Source organism: Miniopterus schreibersii (genome assembly GCF_964146895.1).
Source record: "Miniopterus schreibersii genome assembly, chromosome: 15".
Lineage (NCBI taxonomy): Eukaryota > Metazoa > Chordata > Mammalia > Chiroptera > Miniopteridae > Miniopterus > Miniopterus schreibersii.
In genome coordinates, this window is record NC_138115.1 from 4,175,717 (window position 1) to 4,197,690 (window position 21,974).

The 21,974-nt window shown below is 44.7% G+C and overlaps 1 protein-coding gene across 3 annotated transcripts in view; it reads left to right on the forward strand.

Annotated features, from left to right (window-relative positions):
* Nucleotides 1–21,974, forward strand: part of FRMD4B (FERM domain containing 4B) — a 304,300-nt gene that overhangs the window by 261,766 nt on the left and 20,560 nt on the right. For all 3 annotated transcript variants that reach the window (XM_081160523.1, XM_081160521.1, XM_081160522.1), the window contains 5 exons: nucleotides 2,449–2,532; nucleotides 3,990–4,055; nucleotides 6,381–6,438; nucleotides 8,246–8,332; nucleotides 21,059–21,135. In XM_081160523.1, the coding sequence (XP_081016649.1) occupies nucleotides 2,449–2,532; nucleotides 3,990–4,055; nucleotides 6,381–6,438; nucleotides 8,246–8,332; nucleotides 21,059–21,135 (372 nt within the window). The remainder of the gene's footprint in view (nucleotides 1–2,448; nucleotides 2,533–3,989; nucleotides 4,056–6,380; nucleotides 6,439–8,245; nucleotides 8,333–21,058; nucleotides 21,136–21,974) is intronic.

The following is a 21,974-nucleotide window of genomic DNA, read 5'->3' on the forward strand; positions in this document are numbered from 1 at the left end:
ATCCCCTTCTTCCATATTAGTGGAATTTTTAGTTAGCCATGTGGCTGCCTCAAATAAAGACTACATATCCAGTGTCCCTTGCAATTAGGTCCAGCCAGTCATCCTGGCCAGTGGGGTTAGGGAAAGTGGGTACCTTCATCACGTGACCCTTGCTTCCACGTGCTGGGTATGCAGTGCATACTCCTGGTACGTGCTTGCTAAATGAATAAGTGGGTTCATGGTAAACAGCAGTTTATACTCTACTGAGGCCTTGATCGCCACAAAATTAACTATAATCCACAGAATAAGTGAATGCTGGGCTGATACAGTCCACACAGAGCCAGAAGAAAACACACATGTGGTTTGTGGTGATGATTAATAACAAGTGTTGTCCTTAGTCTACCATTTAGAGCATATAAATATATTTGCCTTTCATAAAAAACTGACAAGCCAAATTCTTTACAAAGGAAGTGGGATTTGGAGGACAGAGCATAGAAGAAATTACTAAGAAAAATAAATATCATTACTGGGAGTTGACAGGTGACCTTTAATATGAATAAATTGGATTGTGGTACATTCTGGTTTTCAGGAAGCCCAAACCAGTTTCCCGAGATTGTCAGTGTGGCTAAGCCATACTGCTCAGATTTCAGATGAATAGAGGGACTGATCCTTATGTAAGAACAGGAGCCAGTGACTTTATTTCCTGCAGCAATTTGCAAGGCGGGATCTCTCACCTCGAGGGAGGGCCGCAAACCTGGTTTTGAAATGGAATGTTGGCAGGTGCAAATCGTAGTGCCTCTCAACTAAGCGACACTCAGCTCTAATTATGTGTTTCTGCGAAAGTCGGGAAGTCTATGTGCAGTTTGCTCAGTGGGTCCCCTTGGCTGCCCCTGGCCTCGTCAGGAAACCGGGGAACCAGAACGAAAAACAAGCTTCTGTAGACGGGGAGGGAGAACCACTTGCACCAAACCCAACCGTGTGACAAGGGTGAGCAATTTCTGATACAGCCCCCACAGTGTGGGCCAGAGGAAACCTGTCTGCAGGCCACGCGGGTCCCCGGTGGGCCCGTAGCAGTGCATGTGTGAGTGTTGAACGAGTGCTTCGGGGTCTCTCTGGGCTCAGTGTTTGGCCGTCCAGTTGGGGTGCATCTCTTTCAGTTCACGATGTGCGCCGGGGCAAACCCCAGGGAAGCTAACGTAAAAGTGCGTAAGTGGTGGGTTTTGACACTAGCGGGTTCCGCGTGTACATCTGTAACTAGGAGTGAGGTTCAGGGGATCTGTGGCTCGCAAGAGATGCGGATGTGCGGCGGCTCCCTGGGACTCGCTCTGGGCGGCTGTCGGGAACCAGGTCATAGAAACCAGGCCCTGCTCTTGGCCTTTGGGGCCAAGCAGCGGGTTTGCGAGACGCTGAGCGAGGGGCTCGGCCTCCAAGCCTCACGCCCGCGCCTGTGAAGCAGGGGCAACGATAGGACCTGCTGCGTGGGGAAAGCTCGGGTGAGGTTACGCGAGCGAAGCAACAGCCCCAGCGCGGTGCCTGGCGCCTGGCTCTGCAGCTGCTCCGCACAGTGGCTGCGGTGGAGGTGCGGGGGGAGGAAAGCAGGCGAGCTGGGGCTGGGCCTCTGGATCTGGAGTAGCTGCCTTAGGAGCAGGGCCTGGCTGCGCAGGCCCCCGAGAGCCAGCCCCCAGCCCCCGACTGGCCGGTGGTTAGGGGCTGGCTCCCTCCCGGCTGCGGCCACACCCTTCCCGTCCCACAACCAGAATTTTGCCATTTGGTACGTAGATACCAGCTGGCCTCGCCGGGCCCTCGCAGTTCACTTGATGCCGCTGAGCAAGGCCCTGGGTTTCACCGGAAGCCGGTTTCAAGCCATCTACTCCCGTGCTCTCCGCAGATGGCGACTTGTCCGTTTTATCTTAGAGTTCCAAGGAAATAACAGACGAGGAACAGATAGGTCCACGTAAACCTTTTTATTGTTATGAAAAATGAGTGATACTGTGTGGATGGTTTTATGATAACCAATATTCCAACATGGGGAACGTTATGTAGCCACTAGAGATAATTATGGGGTTGCTGTAGAAAGGTGGAGAAAGTATATAACAAAATTTGAAAAATGCTGTATAATAATGGAATGTGGGATGTGCACAATATAATAATAATTATGTAATAATATAGACACATGCGGGAATATATGATGAAAGCGGCTGCGTTTATGAGGAGAATACGGAAAGTGGGGTTAAGGTAGTTTAATATGAGTATTTTAATTTTATCATCTTTTTAAACTTTATAATATCCAGTGACTTGGGGGTTGTCAAATTAAGGGCTAGCTCTAGCTAGAGACCAGAGCCTTATCAGCGCCGGCAGCATTTGGATAGACCCGTGTGCGAGGGCTGTTTTTCAGATTTCACCTGGTTGCCAGCTGGATAATAACGTAGGCAGCAGGGACTGACGTGACTGTATTACTCTTCTTTTTAGTGATGAAAATGCCCGGAAAGATTTAAAGACACTACCAGCCTTTCCAACCAAAACTCTTCAGGAGCATCCATCCCTTGCTTACTGGTAAGCCAAAGCAAGACACAGGTGACCCTGTTACCACAGCCTCCGATGAGAACGGCGTGCCTTTCAGGAGATTAAAGGAAATATAAGTGAAGACCGTGTGAAATTGCCCATCAGTGTGTCGGAGCAACTGTAAGCAGACTGGGGTCCTTTCAGAGAAAGGATCTTCTCGAAATCCCCTGGAAATCGTTCTACCAAAACTATGGTCATTTGCCAAGAGCAGCTGGCGGTGTCCATTCTCTCTGAAGAGGGCGAAGGGCGTGGAGTGTGCGCTAGCAAAGACGCTCGGAGCGCGTGGTGTGGCCTGAGTCGGCGAGCGCAGGATGGGTGGTGTAAACAGAGTTCCTGGGACAGAGGTCTCCTTAGCAACCAGAAATGGCTTGAATGACCGGCTGTTTCCTCTATGGTCGGAAATTGCCGTATATTTTGAAGTACTTTGTTTGTACTTTACTGAATCCATAGTACCCATTTTTCATATAACATTTTTTTTCTAGAAAAGCACTTTTTTTCCCTTTGAATTACTTCCATCCATTACCTTTAAATACATTTTTTTTGGTTGAAGGCTTCGAATCCTAAAGATGGTTTTCCTTCCCACTAAAACACTGAGAGAAATATTCAACATGAATAGCTTTAATATGAAGCTGGAACCCATTTTCCAAATAAGCAGTGAGAGTGAGGACTGAGGCTACATTGCATCCTGAGTCTGGAACCTTCTAATGTATCATCATTAAGTAACAGTGTGCCTTAAGAAAGAAGAAACAAAGACTGATTACAATTGATTAGTGGATATATAGAGATAAAAACATTACTCTTTTAGCTTTTACTTGAAATAAGACGGAAAAGCTACCTGTCTGAAAGTAAGGTACAATGGCCGAATGATGTCCTAGGTTGCTGGACTTCAGCCTCTTTCTCCCCTTTTCAGTCAACGTGTTACCCTTGAACAATAGTGAAGGGTTTTCCCCCAAAGCAGTGCACCTCTGAGTAGTGACAATGGAGTATTTCAGATTGAACACAGAGTCAGGAGCAGTTTTAATTCTTTGTACATCTCTCTGAATAATTTAAGGAAACTGTCTTTAATACCTAACACTTGTTGAGCTCTCTTTACTAACATTATTTTGTATTTATTATATTTTATTCAGTTATGACAAAAGATATTAGTTTTCCATTTGATAAATTGATAGTTTCTTTTTCTAATAAAGTTTTTTAAATATTAATATGTTATACAAATACATTATATAAAATATAAATTAAAAAGTCATGATAAGGTAGTCAAATGTCTGAAGTTTGAGTCCTCCAGGAATTGTGTCTTACAGAACAAATGTCAGCCAGCTTCTCTCCCCCGAGCCAGTCAGGAAAGCTTTCTTTCTCAAGTTTCTCAAAGAGCCACCTGAGAATCTTGTAACAAGTCTGTGTCTCATATAATCACACATTGCCATACTTTTCATCTCCTTGTTTTACAGTGAGGACAGGGTAATTGAGCATTATTTGAAAATCAAAGGTCTGACACGGGGTCAAGCTGTGGTTCAGTAAGTATCCTTCTTTCCTTTGGCTTAGATATAATTTAATGTCTTTTGCTTACAGAAATCCTTTGAAATGCTTCCTGTTGTGTGGTTTGGGTGTAGATAGCCCTCATCTGATTAGAAATATCTTGCCATGAATTATAAAATTTCTTGGCTCATTCCATATTTGTGTCATCAATTCAGATCCCATCCGTGTGAGGCAGGTTACAAAAATGTGAAATGTAGGCCAAGTGTGGGGCAATAGGGAATGGTGGGGACTGTGGTGAACTGGAGAGCTTTTGCCCTGGGTGGAGGCAAAGCTACTCAGCTTCAGAATTCAAGCATAATGTTACCAGATCTTCTAATATTTTCAAGAAAATCTGGCATTTTTGACTTTTAAATCCCATTTTAAACATTGCAAAGTAATTTTAAGAAAATTCTAATACAATGTGAGCCAAACAAAACCTGGCTAGAGGCCATGTTTTGTTGTCACGTTTGTGACCCTACTTTTGGTGGAACACAGTGTTGATGGTGGATAATCTGTTTCTTCATGCTACCAAGAAAGGCCATCCTGATATATTTTTGCACTTTCCACTCTTAGAGTTACCATCCATTTATTAAGAATAGTTCACAAGAGGCCCTGGCCAGGGAGCTCAGTTGGTTAGAGTTTTGTCCCGATACACCAAGGTTGCAGGCTCAGTCCCTGGTCAGGGCACATACAAGAATCAACCAATGATGCCTAGATAGATGGAACAACCAGTCAATGCCTCCACCTTCCTCAAAAAAGAAGAAGAAAAAGAATAGTTCACAAGCTACTAAACTTATAATTTTCTAATTATAAAAACTCATGTTACATTTTTGCTATAGTAATTGTAGAATAACTTTTATGGCCATAGAAGTTTAAAAAAAGAAAAAGAAAACTACTGAATTTAGCTCAGAGCACGTGAGAGCTGAAATAAAGCCTCAGAGATCACTGTTCCCCGATCAGCGTCTGCATTTCCCCTCTGGCCCTACAGCTTACACTAATCTCCCTTGTTGTTCTGTTTGTGTGTTTGTTTCTTGTATTCAGTTGAGAGAGAGGGGAAGGGACAGAGAGAGAGAGAGAAGCATCGATTTGTTGTTCCACTTATTTATGCATTCATGTGTTGATTCTTGTATGTGCCCTGACCGGGGATCAAACCCCCAACCTTGGCATATGGGGATGACACTCTAACCAACTGAGCTACCTGCCCAGGGCCACACTAACCTCCTTTTTATCATAACACACCTTCTGTGATCTTCAAGGTAGAAAGCAAAAGTTAACTCCTGAAGTTGAATCCTTGACATTTTAACTCATTGTGCCTATTTCTTGAAATGAAAATTTAATAAATAAATAAATAAATAAATAAATAATAAATAACTGAGTGCCAGTCTCCCTGGAGGATTTTCGGTTAGGCTAATGATCATATCATGAAGTCTCCTTGCTTAAATGCAGCGTCTTTTTATTTCCGCTCATCATTATCATTGTGGCTCTAAAGAGACTGTCCAACTTGGTCGTTAAGGCTCTAGACTATAAAATTTGACTCGATTTGCTAGAATCCTAGCTGTGCAGTGTAACTGCTGCATGGCCTTGGCACATTTACCTAACCTCTTATGTTCATTTACATGTAGAATGATTTTAAAAATCACCAAATTACTGGTTAAAAAGTCCAGAGCAATTAATCTTCAAATATCATTAATAAGTCCACTTGTATGAAACAGGAACCTCAATTTCTTGTACGTGGAGAAGCAGTCTTACACAATAAATACTTGTAGAATTAAATATAGCAAATAGTAGCACCATTGCTCTAATTTATATTTGAGGGGGGGAGTGGGTGTATTTTTTAAAATCAGGTTTTCATACAATAAACTTCGCCCTTTTTAAGTGTACATTTCTAAGAGTTTCGACTTAGGAGTTGAGTATATATTTCTAAGAGTTCACCACAATCAATACATGAAATAGCTTTATTTTTTACTTACTCTGAGAATAACCCAAAAGTTGTTTCTCATTGCTTTGCATTATTAGGTGCTTAGTTAAAGAAATACTTGTAATTTGAGTGTATAATACAGTACAATATGTTTCTAAGCCATAGAAATCTTAATATGCAGAAAATAACATTTCCTATAGCTTTTTGAAATTGAAGTTTTCTTAGTAACCTCATAACATTTGGATCAAGTAAAATATATTACTCCCTAGAATGGTTTATTTCTACTTTAGTCAAAGACATGGTTATAATGAGGAAAGTAGATATAAACTGTATTTCTTTCAATCACTTTTCCCAGAAGGGCCCTCTATTTTAATAAGAGGTTATAATATATATTCATTTTCCACAGGTATATGAAAATAGTAGAAGCTCTACCAACTTACGGAGTCCATTACTATGCAGTAAAGGTAAATACTTTCACACGCAAAGCTTTCATAACACCCATGGTATTCTGTGAGTTAGTGAAAAACACCAAGTTTCTAAAACCATGTAAATCAATATGCATATATATGTAAATGTCTCTAAAAATGTGAGCATTGAAAATAAGATTGATTTTCTTTTTTTTTTTTCTTTTTTCATATGTTTTTATTGATTTCAAAGAGAGGAAAGGAGAGGGAGAGAGAGAGAAACATCAGTGATGAGAGAGAGTCATTGATCCACTGCCTCCGCAAACTTGCTGCTGGGGATCAAGCCCGCAACCAGGACACGTGCCCTGACCAGGAATCGCACCGCGATCTCCTGGTTCATAGGTGGATGTTCAACCACTGAGCCACGCCAGCCGGGCAAGATTGATATCTCGTCATTCTTAGCAAACTCTAAAGCATATTTTTGCCAAACACTTGCTGTGTTTAAATGTTTTCTCAAAGCTCTGTTGGTCCTAAGATATTTGGAGCATTCTTTCAGCACACCTGCTCTGTTAGCTACTCTTAGTTCCTTTTCTCTTTCCAGTTGGTTACCTTTCTAGTGCTACCAGAAATCCATTCCATGGAGCCTGTGTGGGAGCCATGCCCTCTCCAGTGATGGGGCCTGTGTGTGAGCCATGCCCTCTCCATGCCCTCTCCAGTGATGGGGCCTGTGTGTGAGAGCCATGCCCTCTCCATGCCCTCTCCAGTGATGGGGCCTGTGTGTGGGAGCCATGCCCTCTCCAGTGATGGGGCCTGTGTGTGAGAGCCATGCCCTCTCCAGTGATGGAGCTTGTGTGTGAGAGCCATGCCCTCTCCAGTGTCATTTCAGTAGCTTCCTGACATCCTCCCATTTGTGCAGGATTTGCAATAGCAGCTTTCAGTCGTTGTGCTTTGTGTTTGTGTAGTCTTCAGATGTTTACAAGCAGGGAGAGGTTGACTAGGAAGTATTGTGAGATGAGAAAACATAAAGCAGGTTAAGAAGGAAGTGTGGTTTGAAAGAGGAATAGTTTTATAATTGATCAATCTTGAGTGACTTTTCACATTCCCACAATGTTTACAATTCAAAATAGTGGGGGATTGGGTAAGAGATACCTGCATAAGGGGACACCCTGTACTAAAATGTGTACTGATGCAACTTTAATGTCTGCTGAGTCTTAGCTTGTTTGCACATGGGCATATGGTTCAGCCTAAGTTTTTCCTTCCTTATGTCAATACATCCTTTGCTTTTCAAGACCTAAAAGACAAATTTATGAAAAAAAAATTTCTCCTCTCCGCATATGTACCTCAAAGGCATTATTCAAACATCCTGTTTTTTCAATATTCCCATGTTCACTGTCAAGTGTATTATAAACACCAGGATTTGGAACCACTTTTTACATCTTTGTAATTCTCTGGCAACTTCCCTGACCTTTATAGCTGGTTACTAATCAAGAGAACAAAGAGCTTTCTGTCTTTTTCTTTCATGGGTTTTTTTTTTTTTTTAATAGGTAACTGGCTTTGTACTTTGGATTAATTCTTAGTTGAATTACTTACATTTTATTTCTTCTCCAACTGTTTAATCAAAACAGTCAATGCTCCATTCTTTTTGATGGTATTAATACTATTGGTCTGTTTCACTTAAAAATCTTATTTGAAGAAATGCTAAGAAGGCATTTTAATAACAAGTTTGGTTTTTAAGTACTGTTTTGTTTACCAAGACAGCTCTATTTTGACTTGCTTACACTTGTTAAAGGCTGAGACGGGTGAACATTACTTCACCTCTAGAGACTTAACAATTAGGTCTTGGTTCTCATGCTTTTCCATCTTCCAGGATAAACAAGGACTTCCTTGGTGGCTTGGAATCAGCTATAAAGGAATCGGCCAGTATGATTTACAAGATAAGGTGAAACCTCGGAAAGTAAGTGTGAATCATTTCAGACTCTTGGGGGAACCTTGAGCTGCTCTGGAGCTAGGAGCTTTGCTTTAAGGGGCACCGGGCAGCCTTAGGCAGAGATCGCGTTTGGTTAGTGGAGCCATGGGGCAGAGAAGGCTCAGGCGAAGCGCGAGGTGTGTGCGGAGATCAACACCGATCACAGCAGCTCACCAGTGCAGACAAGGAGGTTTCTATCTTCAGTTAGTATGAACCGGATGATGCCATTTCTTTTATAAACTTTATATATATGCATACATACAGGTACATATTTAATTGGGTGGATAAAGAGATGGGTAAGCTGTAAAGACATGAGCCAAAATTGTTGGTCCCATTACCTCTCAGAACTATGGTGATAAGTGATCTTCCTTTTGCTGCTCTTGCTATTTTCGCTTATCTTTGTTTCACAGTTTCCACACTAAACATGTCTGCTTTTTGTAAAGAAAAATAAATTACGTGCTATTTAGTAAAGGATCACACTCTATCAGGTTTGGAGTTTCCAAGCTAATAAGTTACATTATTTTCAGTTTGAAATTTGATTATGAAGTTGTTTCTGTCAACCTACGCACAAGCATACAATGCTTTTTTTTTTTTAAGTTTCTTTATCTTTATTGTTGAAAATATTACAGATGTCCCCTTTTTACCCCCATTAGATCCCCTCTACCCTGCATCCACCCCGCCCCTAGGCCTTCCCCAGACCAACATCTGTGTCTATGGGTTATGCTTATAAACATATAAATTCTTTGGTTAATCTCTCCCCCGCCCACTCCCCCTCCCCGCCTTCCCTCTGAGATCCCTCAGTCCGTTCCATGCTTCCATGTCTCTGGATCTATTTTGTTCATCAGTTTATTTTGTTCATTAGATTCCACATGTGAGTGAGATCATGTGGTACTTGTCTTTCTCAGACTGGCTTGTTTCACTTCGCATAATACCCTCCAGGTCCCTCCATGCTCTCTTAAAGGGTAAGAGACCCTTCTTTACAGCTGCATAGTATCCATGGTGTGAATGTCCCACAGCTTTTTATCCACTCACCTACCGATGGGCACTTGGGCTGTTTCCAGACCTTAGCTATTGTAAACTGCGCTGCTATGAACATCGGGGTGCATAAGTTCTTTGTGATTGGTGTTTGGGGTTCCTTAGGATATAGTCCTAGAAGCGGGAGCACCCATACAATGCCTTCTTGACTTGGTAAGAACTGATGCGTCCACGTGGGTGACCACCCTGCTGCCCTGTCTAGTCAGGACTCTGAGGACCTAAAAGTTCGCTCATGCTGCCCTGGTCCTTTGTGCCACCTCCCTGTGCTCTGCTGCCATCCCTGGGAGTCACGCAGTGAAGCACTGGCCTGTGATGACAGCCATGGTCGGGCTGCCTGTGGCATCACAGCATTCGGTGACTTCTATCATGCTCATCTGTCCCTTGCATTAATGTGTTTTAGGAAAACAGACACATTCTTCATAAAGTTAGGCCCTTATAATTGTACCACAGGCTCTTCCTCTAAGTGTCCTTTCAGCAATGCTCACAGCCTTCCTTTGAGTTAAGGGAATAAGTAAAGCTTATTTTCTCCCCATTTTATGGTGGTGAAACTGATGCAGACAACACAGAAGGGCGGGCCAGGGCCACCACGGCCCCCCTCTGCTGCCTGGCCAGCTCTCCCATCAGACTAGTTGGGCATTGAGGCTTATCAAAGTATCAGTACAAATACTGAGGCATTAGTTTACAGCCAGGATCACCTGCAGGAGGATAGCAGGAGGGCATGCATATACTCATGTAAGTGGAATTTTGTTCTATAAGCCCTGTGACCGAGATCAACTGACGGAAGGGAGACTTGAAAATTTGCTTCTAAAACCAAATTAGAAATGAGGGCCATATAATTTTTCAAAGTAATTTTTATATATAATTATGTATTTTAATTTTTTACCAAAAAGTTATAAATATTCGTTGTAAAAGAAACCAGAAAAAGCAAACACTACAGAAACAGGTCAGTGAGAGCAGGAAGTCCCCGTGTCTCCCCCTGATGACCGGTGTCAGGAGAGAGTGTGAAATGGTCCATGTACACTCCCTCGGTGTGTATACTGAGCTTTCACAGGGAAAAAGGACCTGGCTGTGTAACTGTTCCATGCCCTGTCCTGTTTCTTCAGGTCACTTATGAACAGGTCTCTTTTCCCTCTTTGTAGAGCTGCCTAGTGTCCATTATGAGGAAACATACTGTATTTAACCGGCTCCCTTTCCATGCCTATCATAGTGTTTCCACTGGGGGAGGGTGGGCTGGAGCTGAATCCCAGCCAAGGAAACAACTAACCCCTAGTTTATCTATTTTACAAGATTAAATTATAGCCTATCATGTTTTCTTAAGGTAGACCTCAGTTATGTTAACATTTTTTGGTAATTTATTGCTCCCCTTAATTTTACTTTAAGAAATAACATTCAGGAGTCTTGCTGGTTTCCTGAATCCTACATGTTAAATGTGGTTCAACTTAGGTTGGCTCACGAGTGATTTCTTGGCTAATGGGCTTGATGAAGTTGAGACACCCACCCACGGTACCTGCTTCCACCGAAAACAGCCAGGCTTTCCCCGAGAGCGTGGGCAGCGTGTGCCCGTAGACCCTGCCGTTCGTCCGCTCTGGCTGCTCGTGACTCACACGCCTCCTTTCCTTCCACAGTTTCATAGAAATTGGTTAATATTGTTTGACACTGATCATAATCAGGTGTGCTTGTTCATTTCAGAACCTAGACAAGGTCAGAAGCCACTTCTTTTTAACACTTTGCAGAGTTTTCCTGTTTTATTTACAAGACAGGCCGCTCAGCTCAGCCCTGAGCAGGCTGCCCTGTGAGAATCACTGCCCGCCTTCCCTCTTGGTCACTTAAGCCCCTGCCCACTCTGTGCCACTGTTTGCCGCCTCCTTTCTTCTTCTGTTGAATCCGACAATGGGTATTGCTTCCGTATCTTTATTTTTCCCCAGCCCAACAATTTAAGGGCTTATTGAAGGGAGGATGTCGTATGAGTCCCCGTCCTGGCCCAGTTGGCACAAATGAAAAATGCGTCACTTAAAGGGCTGCGAGAGCAGACTCGGGAAAGGAGAAGCGTGCCCCAGCTGTCTGCATGGGCCTGTGCACGCAGCAGGTTCCCAGTGGCCGGGCACGAATGGAGGTCAAGTTGGCCAACTCAGATGGAGCAAAGGCTGGATGGGAGGCCTTGGACACGCTCAGCCTCTTGAGCCACATGCCTGCTGTAATTATATGGGCTGGAAACAGGCCAAAAGGAGGACGATTTGCCAATAATAAGAGCCTGGCTGGATGCCAAAAGGCTGTTTTGAAAAGAGGCTGGTCCCGGGTCCGCAGGCCGAGTCGTGTGTCCTCCTCACACGAAGCCCCTCAGTTCCCGCCTGTGAAAGTTGGGGCGGTGCCTGTCTTCCCTCCTAGGACACCCAGCAGGTGCCCTTCATGTATTGCGACTGTAAGGCTTTTGCCAGTCGTGGGGCCAAGTTGCTTTCAATCCTGTAGCAGAATGATGAAGGGAAGCGTTTGGGAAGCGACCCAAAGCCTATCTCTGATGCCTATTTGCCGGGTAACCTTGGGCATGTTGTTTAATCTCTCTTTAAATGCAGCTTCCTCATCTGCACAATGGTAATGCCACCAAATGCATAGGTTTATTATAAGAATTAAATGAAATTATATTTAGCGCTGTGCCTGATACACAGCTGTCACCCGATAACTGGTGGTTGTTACTGACGGCCAGAGATGGTAAGAAGGTAGGAGAAATATCCTTGGGTCACCATTTGCATAGAAGACCCAACATTGCCACAAACCCACAGCCTTATGCTCCACCAACTAGTCCACACTCAAAGGGTTTTTCTTCAGAGCCTGGTAAGCATTTGCCTCTCCCAGTTCATCACCAATAATGCCTGAATTCATGATGCAAACTAAGAGAGATTTTAGCATTCTGAGTTACAAAACAAAAATTCAGGGTATTAAAAGTCCAGCTTTAATCCCCCCTTCATGCACCAAATACGTCGCTACAGACTCTTCAGGAATGAAATGACATGAAAATACACCAGAATCAACTACATTTCAGATAAAGGACATTTGAACTTTAAAATGATGTTTTACTTTAAAAAGAAAACCACAGACCTGTATTTCTTCTAGGTTTGTATTGTGCATTCAGTACTTCAAGGGAAATGTCTGTTCTGCACAAAGAAGCAGACCGTGGTCAGTGGCTGATTAAAGTACGCGTCGTGACTGATCTGTACCCACTGGCAAGTCATTTCCCCTGGGAGAACCCGGCCAGGCAGAGCTGAGGAACAAAGGTGGCACCTAGTGAGGTGTCGCAGTGGACGTGGTGGGGTGGATGCCTCTCCAGATTAGTGTCTTTCTGCATTATAACAGGCTAAGAAAGCCTCGCAGTCACCCCAGGGCATTTCAGGGAGACAGAAAAGGTTCTCCGCCTTCAGTTAACTGGGTTTTTTTAACTGTTGGAATTCCCAGGTGCCTAGAGCCAGATATGTTAGGTAATGAGCACAAACATCTTTTTGTTTCTTTATCGCAAAAGTACAGGGTTCATTTCATTTAAACTCAGGGTGACTTGGTTGTTTCTGTGAGCAGAGCCATCTCGGTCATTTCTAACCTCCCCTTGCTTTTTCTACAACTACCGCATTGCCACGGATCTCGGTTAGGATGCTACTTCTGACACTGCTCAAGTGCTAGGCGAGGTTACCATAGAAGAGAACGGGCTGCCATCAGTACAAAATGCAGTGTGGTGTGGAGGGCAGAATGGAGCCGCCAGATGTCGGCTGGAGACCTGTCCATCCGGTTTGTAAAGTGTATACTTAAGCTTCAGCCACACCAATGATCAATCTGATTGTTAGCACTTTCTGCAGAATCAGTGGGTGGAGAACTCAAAGCCTAAAGCTTGGATTTGAAATAAGAACCAGTCCTGCACTCCTGCTTACAGGCTGGCTGACCTGGAGCTGTTACTCAACCTCTCTGGGCTGTTATTTTCTCAGCCGTCAAGTTCAGATCATTCTGTCTGCTCCATGTACCTCAGAGATCATTCTGAGGACCCAGTGAGTTAGTGAGTTTCTTCACTGAGTAGATACTGACCATTCACACAATACACTCTAGAAAGTTTACTGGACAGCAGTTAATCACAATTAAGATTTTAAGCAGCTCCTCTAAGACAAGAAACTCTCAGAAAATTGGTTGGACATTGGTGAGTATCCATTTCCATTTCAAAACCAGCAGGCAAATGGAAAGAACTGGAGGCCAGCAGCCATGTTATTCATAAAGTCGCCAGGTCTGCTTGCAAGGGAGACTAGGTGGCCGTGGCAAGGCCGCACTGACGGTGCTGGGCTACTAAGAGGAAGGAAGGAAGCCCTGCTGGCGTGGCTCCGGGGTTAGAGCATCGTCCCGCGCCCAAGGGCAGCAGCTTTGATTTCCAGGCAGGGCACATGCCCAGGGTGCAACCGGCCGCTAGCTCGCGCTCACATCAGTGTCTGTCCCCCTCTCTCTCCCCCTTCCTCTCTCTCTAGAATCAGTGAGAAACAAAACAAAACAAAACATATTCTCGGGTAAGGATTTTAAAAAGAGGATGACAAATAGATTCTGAGGGTGGTAAGCAGTTTTGCGCACTGAGATGTTTCCTTTGAGGTGTTTGGGGGGATGGTTAATGAGAAACAAACAAGCAAAAACTATGGGCAGTAATAAATTGTGAATAGTTTCTGATGGAAACGAGGGAGACGGCAGGACAAGGGTGGGGTGAGTGGCGAGCACTTAGTGTGTCCCGGGAAGGCCTCCCGAGAAAGGTGGCGTTGCAGGGAGACCTGAGGGTGGGAGCAGTCAGGCTGTGAGGAGTGGGCTGCGAGGTCCAGTCAGAGGACCCCGCGCCGAGGGGAGGGGGAGCCACCGGCCAGACTTAAAGAGGGACGGGGAGCCACCGCGGCCAGACTTAAAGAGGGAGCGTCCACATGGGGGCTGCAGATGACCTTTGAAGAAGAGAAACGCCTGCTGGACAGGCAAAGCCATTAGACTTCATCATTTCAAATGACCTTGTATGTCTAGGCATTTGCCAAATGGCTGAATTGTTGGCACACACGGAAGAATGAAGGCGAGCTCTTTAACAAGGTCCACTAGTCCAAATGCAGAGAAAACCAGTCGTACATAAAGCACTGTGAACGCTTGTTCTGTGAAGGGGCAGAAGCAGTAAAGGTTTCTTCAGTGTGTGCTTATGACTAAAGATTGGTTTCATTTTAAGTCATTCAACCTTCAGGGACAAATTTCTAGCAAGACAGTGCAATGTACCTATTTAACTTTTTTCCAAAAAAAATTTATTGAGCCCATTCTTTTTGCAAGGGCCCCAAGCTAGTACTTATATTCTTTATCTTATTTAAGGGAAAAGCCAGGTTCTTGCCATCAAGGACCTGACAATCCACCTGGAAAGACAGAATTATATTCAAAATTAGGGATATAGTTGAAAATATTTAATAACCAGACTAGGTACCAACCCGTGAGAAGGGGTGCCTGTGAGCAGCGGCCAACTCTGGTTGTGCCAAGTGTGCACTGCGAGCGCTCGGCTGCACCTGTGAACAGAGTGGCGTGAGGTCGGCCGAGAAGGTTAGAGGTCCAGCCCCAGAGGAAACCTGCGGAGGCTGGCATCCTCCTAGACGGTCAGATCTTTATATTATGCATTTCCCGACACACAGAATGTTTTACTCCTTGCATTTAAGATGGGATGTTTTATGTGTGGAATGTATTACATCACCCGTGAAAAAGTAATTTTCACTCCCTGAGTGTGTGCCATTTGGGTATGTTAGGAAAGTTAAGTTTGCATACCTGACACTGATCAGATATTGTTTTTAGAGCAAAAAATTTATCTTCCTCAGCAATACACTCCACTGACCAAAGCATAGTTACATCACCAAAAATTATTCTCTGAGTCAGGCTTTCTCAGTCTCCACACTTTAGACAATTGGGGCCGGGTAATTCTGTCCTGGGCGCGGTTGATGTTCCACAGCATCCCGGCCTCCCCCACAAGATGCTAGCAGCACCCTCCCTGCCAGTGCGAAGACCAGAGATGTCTCCAGACCTCTCCACATGTCCTGGGGTTGAGGGTGGGATGGGGGTGGCGCAAAATCATTGCTGGTTGAGAACCACCATCTAAGGGAAATGAGAGGGACTGAGTTCTTCTGTGCAAATGCCATGATTGCTGCTTTTAAATTCCTGTGAGGGAGAACTGGGAGTTACTGCTTTTCTCTCTCTTTTTTTTTTTTAATGCAACAAATGTCCACAGAGCGCTCTCCCCTGGCGAGAAAGGTAGGCTGGTGGGCTGCGGTTAGGAACTGGGGTTTAGAGCCTGGCTTGCCTGGCTGTGAATCCCAGACCTGCCTCTGTTTAGGTACATGACTTCAGCCAATTTACTTAAGCCTATCTGAGTCTCAGTTATCTCTTATAAAATGGGACTAAAATTAGTGCCTCCCATCAAGTTGTTGGGAAGAGCAGTCTCAGGCACATACCTGATGAATAGAAGGATGCTGGGTGGTTTCCTAAAAGCCTATCATCTGGCCAAATCCTATTTTTGTGGTTCTTCAGAAGTCAAAACAGGTTCACTAGCTGGTTCATGAACAGCATTTTCATCAAGTGTAACTTTTTAATGAAAAAAGAATAAATCAATGATATCATGAGTTTTTCTTCAGGTCACAGCAGGGGGTGACCCTGTGTGAGTCACTGAGATACAGTCACACCTACAGCTTTGAGGAGCCCAGATTTAGTCATTTCAAGGTGAATTTGCAGTTAAATGATTAACCTAGATTGTAAGTGCTATTATAAAAAAATTTTTTAAAAAACACGATGACATCTTTCCTGTCCTTGCCTAGTGTTAAGCCTTTGGGCGGTGTCTATTTCCAATTTGTCAAGTTTCAAAAGGACAGTTTGATCCTTTCTGTCCAAAGGCTTTTTCTCGGTCTTTCGAAACCCAGGAGGTCCCTCTGGCCGGGGGCAGATGCACACTCCTAAGCATTTTTGTACCTGCCGGGGCACGTTCCTTCACTGAGTACCAAGCCAGGAGGGAGGTTGCGTCTCCCGGTGGGTGTGCCCTGGGCCCACCCATCCCTCCTCCTCTGTGACCTCCATGTTGTAAGATCAGTGAACACATTTCCTACCTAGAGGGTGTATTTGGAAACCACCGATGAAATCAACAGAAATACAGCAGTTCTTACAGAGCTGACGCTCACAGCATTGGAAGCCTGAGTGCTACAGGTGTCACCGCAGAGTAACTGGGCTGGTCCTCACCAGTAGAAGGACAGATACGGACCCAGACAGCTGCAGCTTGTTCTGCTTCTGCTATTAAGTGGCTGCCCGCCATCCGCACAAAGGCATGGTAAAATCCAGCAACTGAACTGACAGTCTTTCTAACAAATGCAAGTAGCTTTACCACTTACCAAATGTTTCTTCTGAGCCAAGCAGCGGGCTGAGTGTCTCACAAGCATAATCTCACCCAACCTCCCAACAACCCCCTGAGGCAGGCACTGATGGTCCCTCTTTACAAAGAAGGAAACTGAGACTCAGGAAACTTAAGCAACTTGCCAAATAAAACACAAGTGCCCCAACCAGAATGCAAACCAAGGCGGTCTGACTTGGTCCGATTGGTGCAGGTAAGCCCCACAAGGGAGGGGGCCTGGCCATTACTGGCCACCAAGAACGGGACCTCTCACGCAGAAGGTGGACTGAAATACTTGTTGATTCCAGAGGGTTGAGTAAATGACTGCACAAGCTGCTGGCGGTGCATCACCTTGTCTCCTAAAGTGACTGCTACTCCGTGTCGTCTTTTCCCAGTTCCACGGCAGGTTCAGGCACTAGGAACCATCGAGATCGTGGGGTGGGATGGCAAAGAGGTGATTTCTTCTGGGTCTTTAAGTCTATAATAACTGATTGTAGATTTCAAGAAAATAGCTTAAATAGTCAACCCATGCATTTCATTCAATAAAGTGTAATAATATGTCGAAAGTTAATCTAAGACCATCAGCTTCCTTTACATCTGAATATCATTGTGATTACATTTTACATACGTTCACTTTCAAAATAGGGTTTGATTCTGCTTTGGTTTTATGTCAAATTTAAAATTTTGATACTTTGCTTTTTAAGACAGGATGATTACTGACGTTAGGATACACTCTCTTCCTGTTGTAGGTGTTTTGTTTTTTGTTTTTTTGTTAATATTATTGTTTATATTGCTCCTCTTTTACTTTCCCTATTTTATCTATCTGTCTATTTATTTATTTTGCAGTCTCAGAGTTAATCTCAGCTATTATTTTATCTGTTGTCATTCACTTCCTTCCTTTGATGCTGAAGGGCACGACTGATCATTCTAGATGGGTGCTGGGTAGAGAGAAATCTGGTAGACCTAATATATAGTTTTATTTTTGTCATATGAGTATTTCCACCATAGATTCCAAAAACAGTACAATTTCTAACTTATAGCTACTAGTGAGTGTCACAGAAACAACCATAAGTACTAATAAATGATGGTTATGCTGTTTAATGATCACTTTAGAAAACAGTCTAATTTCATATTCTTAGCTTTCTGTCGCAAGGCAAACAAAACTCATTTTTTCTTTTAAATCTCCAAGAATGGTAATTTTGGCTTGGAAAAAATATTGTTTTCGATTTTAATGTGAAAATTATAAATGTGTCTGTGTATACACACACTTGCATAAATAATATATACAATAGTCTTGTCCTACCCTTAAGACATCATGCCTGGTAATAGTCCTACCCTATATGGGCACCAATTGTTCTGCAAATAATAGAACATTGCTTCCTTCTACCTCTGAACTTTCACCTTGTCCTCGAATGCGGAACGGTTTCTTTAAAGCCCTTGTATCTCAGTGCCTTAGAGCATTCCTTATTGTATGATAGGCCATTTCTCTAATGCAGACGCCGCAACACATCAGGTCAGCCTGGTAGATGTCTCTTTGACCAATGTCCCCTTCTCCTTCCATTGTTCTGAAATCCCCGCGTGATTTTGACGGGGTCGCAGAGGGGCCTCTGGTTCATCCTCTATGGAAAACGCTGGCAAAGAGGAAGGGAATGAGAATTAGCCGGTGGCCGGCTGTGTGCAGGGCGCTGTCCTGGGAGTGCTGCGTGGACGATGGAGCTCTCAGTGAGTCCTTCACCTCAGCTCCGTTGCCATTTTCAGTTTCATCCCTCCTTCCCAAGAGTAGGAGCACAAAAATAATCTAAAAGTACAATAGAAGAATGATTTCAGAAATTTCAAAAGAATAACTAGCCGGTTTCCAGCTGCCAGCTGGCTCTCATGCCAGTACAATTAGAAGTATTTTCCTAGCACCCCAAACACTGATAAGAATCATAATGATAATAAGTGTCTAAAATAGAGGCCTCTCGATGATTAGGAGGTGGACATTGAGCTCTTGCGTAACGTAGACTGGCCCGTGTTCATTTTATGTAAGCACATTATTTTAATTTGAGAAGTTTTCATTTCTTTTAAAGTTTTTAAAATTACAGGAGTACCAAGAAAATGACACCACCTACATAACCACTTAAATTGACAATTACTAATATTCTGTCATATTTACCTCATCTTGTTTTTATTAATAAAAGAAAGTATTACTGGTAATGGAGTTTTCTGGACCACTTACCCCTTGTACACTCTTCCATCCGCACCCTAGTGGCAACCATGTCACAAACGAAGTTTGTCATTCCAAGTCACTATGACAGGCACAGATATGGAATCACATTTTGCATAAACTTGTAAGATTTCAGGTATGGGAGCGGCTTTGCTTCCAGAGGTAAAATCTCGTGTCCACGACTTCTTTTGCAAACCCAGTTGCCATCTGCTTATTTCAGATTCTTTCAGTAGCGGAAGCCCCTCGCCTTTTAAGTGGGGCTTTGCTTGCAGGAGGCGCGTTTGCTCTCCATGCAGGGGCGGCAGGGGCGGGCGCGTGGAGGCAAAGGCACTAGGATTTCGTCGTGAGAGCTGGGGGAGGGGTGGCTTTCAGAGATCGGGTTTCCAGTCCGGCCCAGGTTTTTATGTGTGTGGGAATGGACGCAAGGAAAACACAGCTGAGCTGCTCGGCGGCTCTTCCTGTAGAACCTGTTGGTGTCCGGGGTGAGTAACCGGGGAGAAATGGCTCCCCGGGCAGCTCCCAGCTCCGGCCAGATCTCTGCCTGCGTCCGGAGCAGCGTGCTTCCCAGGAGGATCCTCTGAATCCACACTGTACCCCGTTTAAAAAATGAGGCTGTCGTCTGGGAAAATCTGCTGGTGAGAACTTCGCTCTCTCCCACCGCTCGGGCTCGGTCGGAAGGAGTGGAAGCGGGAGGCGTCAGCAGATAAGAGCTGCTGATGTCAGCCAGCCCGTGGCGGCCGTGGGAGGCGCCCGTGAAACCCAGCTACACCTAGTGTCTTATGAAACCCGGCTCAGAGCCGCGCGGCCGTCGGGGCGGGCCAGGAGAAGGACCGCGGGCCTTCCTCACATCTCTGTCCCATTTTGGAACCGCTGGATTAAAAGAAAGGAAAGCCTCAAGGCTCCGGGCATTTTAGGGAAGCGGTATGTAGCTTTAAGCTTTCACTAGCAACTCTCAGCGGGGGAGTGGGGTAGCTCGGACGCCGCGCGTGGTCTCCTGCGGGCTGGTGCGTTTCTCTCCGCCCGGCACTGCGGGTCTGCACCCTGGCCTCCTGGCGGCCTGTGCCCAGCACCCTGCCATGCTGTTCTCACACGGGGGGAGGGCTGCATGTTTGTGAAGCACCTTGGTCCCTGTGCTTCAGGAAATGGGTTTACTGAGGGGCATTGCAGAGAACTTATTTAGGTAATTAAAGTGCTCTTTGAAGATTCTTGGAATGTATGTTAAAAGTCCAGCCAACGTCTAATAATGGAATGAAATCACGCTGCTATTATTTCCCTACTCCTCAGGGACGAGTAGAGGAATTCTATGAAGTCCGAGTGAAGAGACAAGATGAGGCTCAGGCCGGCACAAGGTCTAACACCAGGGCAGGGAAGCACAGCAGGGCACCAGTTCTGTGAATGAGTTGCTCTTTACAAATTACGTGGTTTTCAAAAGCACATTGCTGGTAGGGTCTGTTTCTCCACACACTGGCAAAAACAGCGGATGCAGCTGAGAATGTCAGCAGCGGGGATGTGGAAGTGGGGGCTCCCCCTCAGAACCAGAGGGCAGCTCCTGCATTCACCCCATCCCACCCCTGCCTCCAGTTCCTGGTTTCTGCCCCATTTAGGGGAACACCTGTAGCAAGAAAACTGGTATCACAGAGAATCACCCCCCTTGGGGTTCCGGCTTACTTTCACTTTGCTTTCTTTTGAAATTGACTCTGTGGTCTTATTGAACCATCCCTTTGAATATCTTTCCATTTAAGTATGAAATCAACATCTTTGATCAGGAAGCATGTGCTTACCGGAATCGAGCAGGATTTCTTTACTACCCCTTTCTTTCATTTAGTGACTCACAGGAAAGATAGCACACATGTTCCCCACGGTTCCTAGTTTATAGTTCAAGGAAGAGTTGGTGAAGATTACTGTCAGAAGGAGTAAATGGTTCCAGGTTGTACTTGGTCTGTAAAAAGGCTGCATCACATGTTTGTGCTTAATCTTAGTGCACTTTCTTGATTATTTGATTATTAAGCTGATTTCTAGATTTAGTAAAAGTTAACATAAATTAAAGCTGTGTGGTTTCTGTGTTTTCTTAATTTATTAGCTATTCCAGTGGAAACAGCTGGAGAACTTATATTTCCGTGAGAAGAAATTTGCCGTGGAAGTTCACGACCCACGCAGGTGAGGATCCGGCTTTTTCTCTGTTTGGTCCTGGTGGCCTTCTGTGCAGTTTCCTTGTGGACGTGTGTTTATTTCCCTTGGGTGTGTACCTGGGGGTGGAACTGCTGAGTGAAGGGCCGGCTCTGTCTTTAACCTTTGGGGGGACAGCCCGAAGGTTTACCAGAGCGGCTACACATTGTCCATTCCCGCCAGTCGCGTATGTGGGCCCATTGTCGCCACACCCTCCCCAACACTTCTTACTTCAGTCGGGTTCTTCAGCAGTCGCCCTGGTGCTGTGCGGAGGCGTCGCGCTGGTTCCAGTTTGCGTTTTCCTCTTACTGATGATGGCTGCGCGTCTTTTCGTGTGTGCATTGGCTTTTTGGGTATCTTGGTAGAAATGTTTGTTCGGATCCCTTGCTCATTTTAAAATTTGGAATTCCTGATACTTTTAAAAACATCTGCCAAGTGAGCAACATTAATTAAAGTCAGGATGGTAGTTTCTCCAAACTCTCCAGGACAGTTCTCTCTCAGTCCTCAGTGGTTGCTTTTCAGATACATTTATGGATGTTTGGAGGCCACAGGGATGGGGGAAACAGCCCTTAACAAAATGACTGAATCCCTGCTAAGAGCATTGGTCCCTTCCTGCCTCCTCTCTCCAGGCTTCTCTCTTGCACCCTGTCCCCGTGTCATCTGGTGCATGCATGAGCAGCACTCTGGACGGGGTTTGGACGTGCGTACTCTCAGGCAGCGTTATTATGTTCATCCTCTGATGGTGCCGGAGCCAGACAATACCTAAATCCAAGGTGCTCTTTTACCTGAAGAAGGTGCTGATACCCCAGGCCTTTCTCTTTAAAATATTA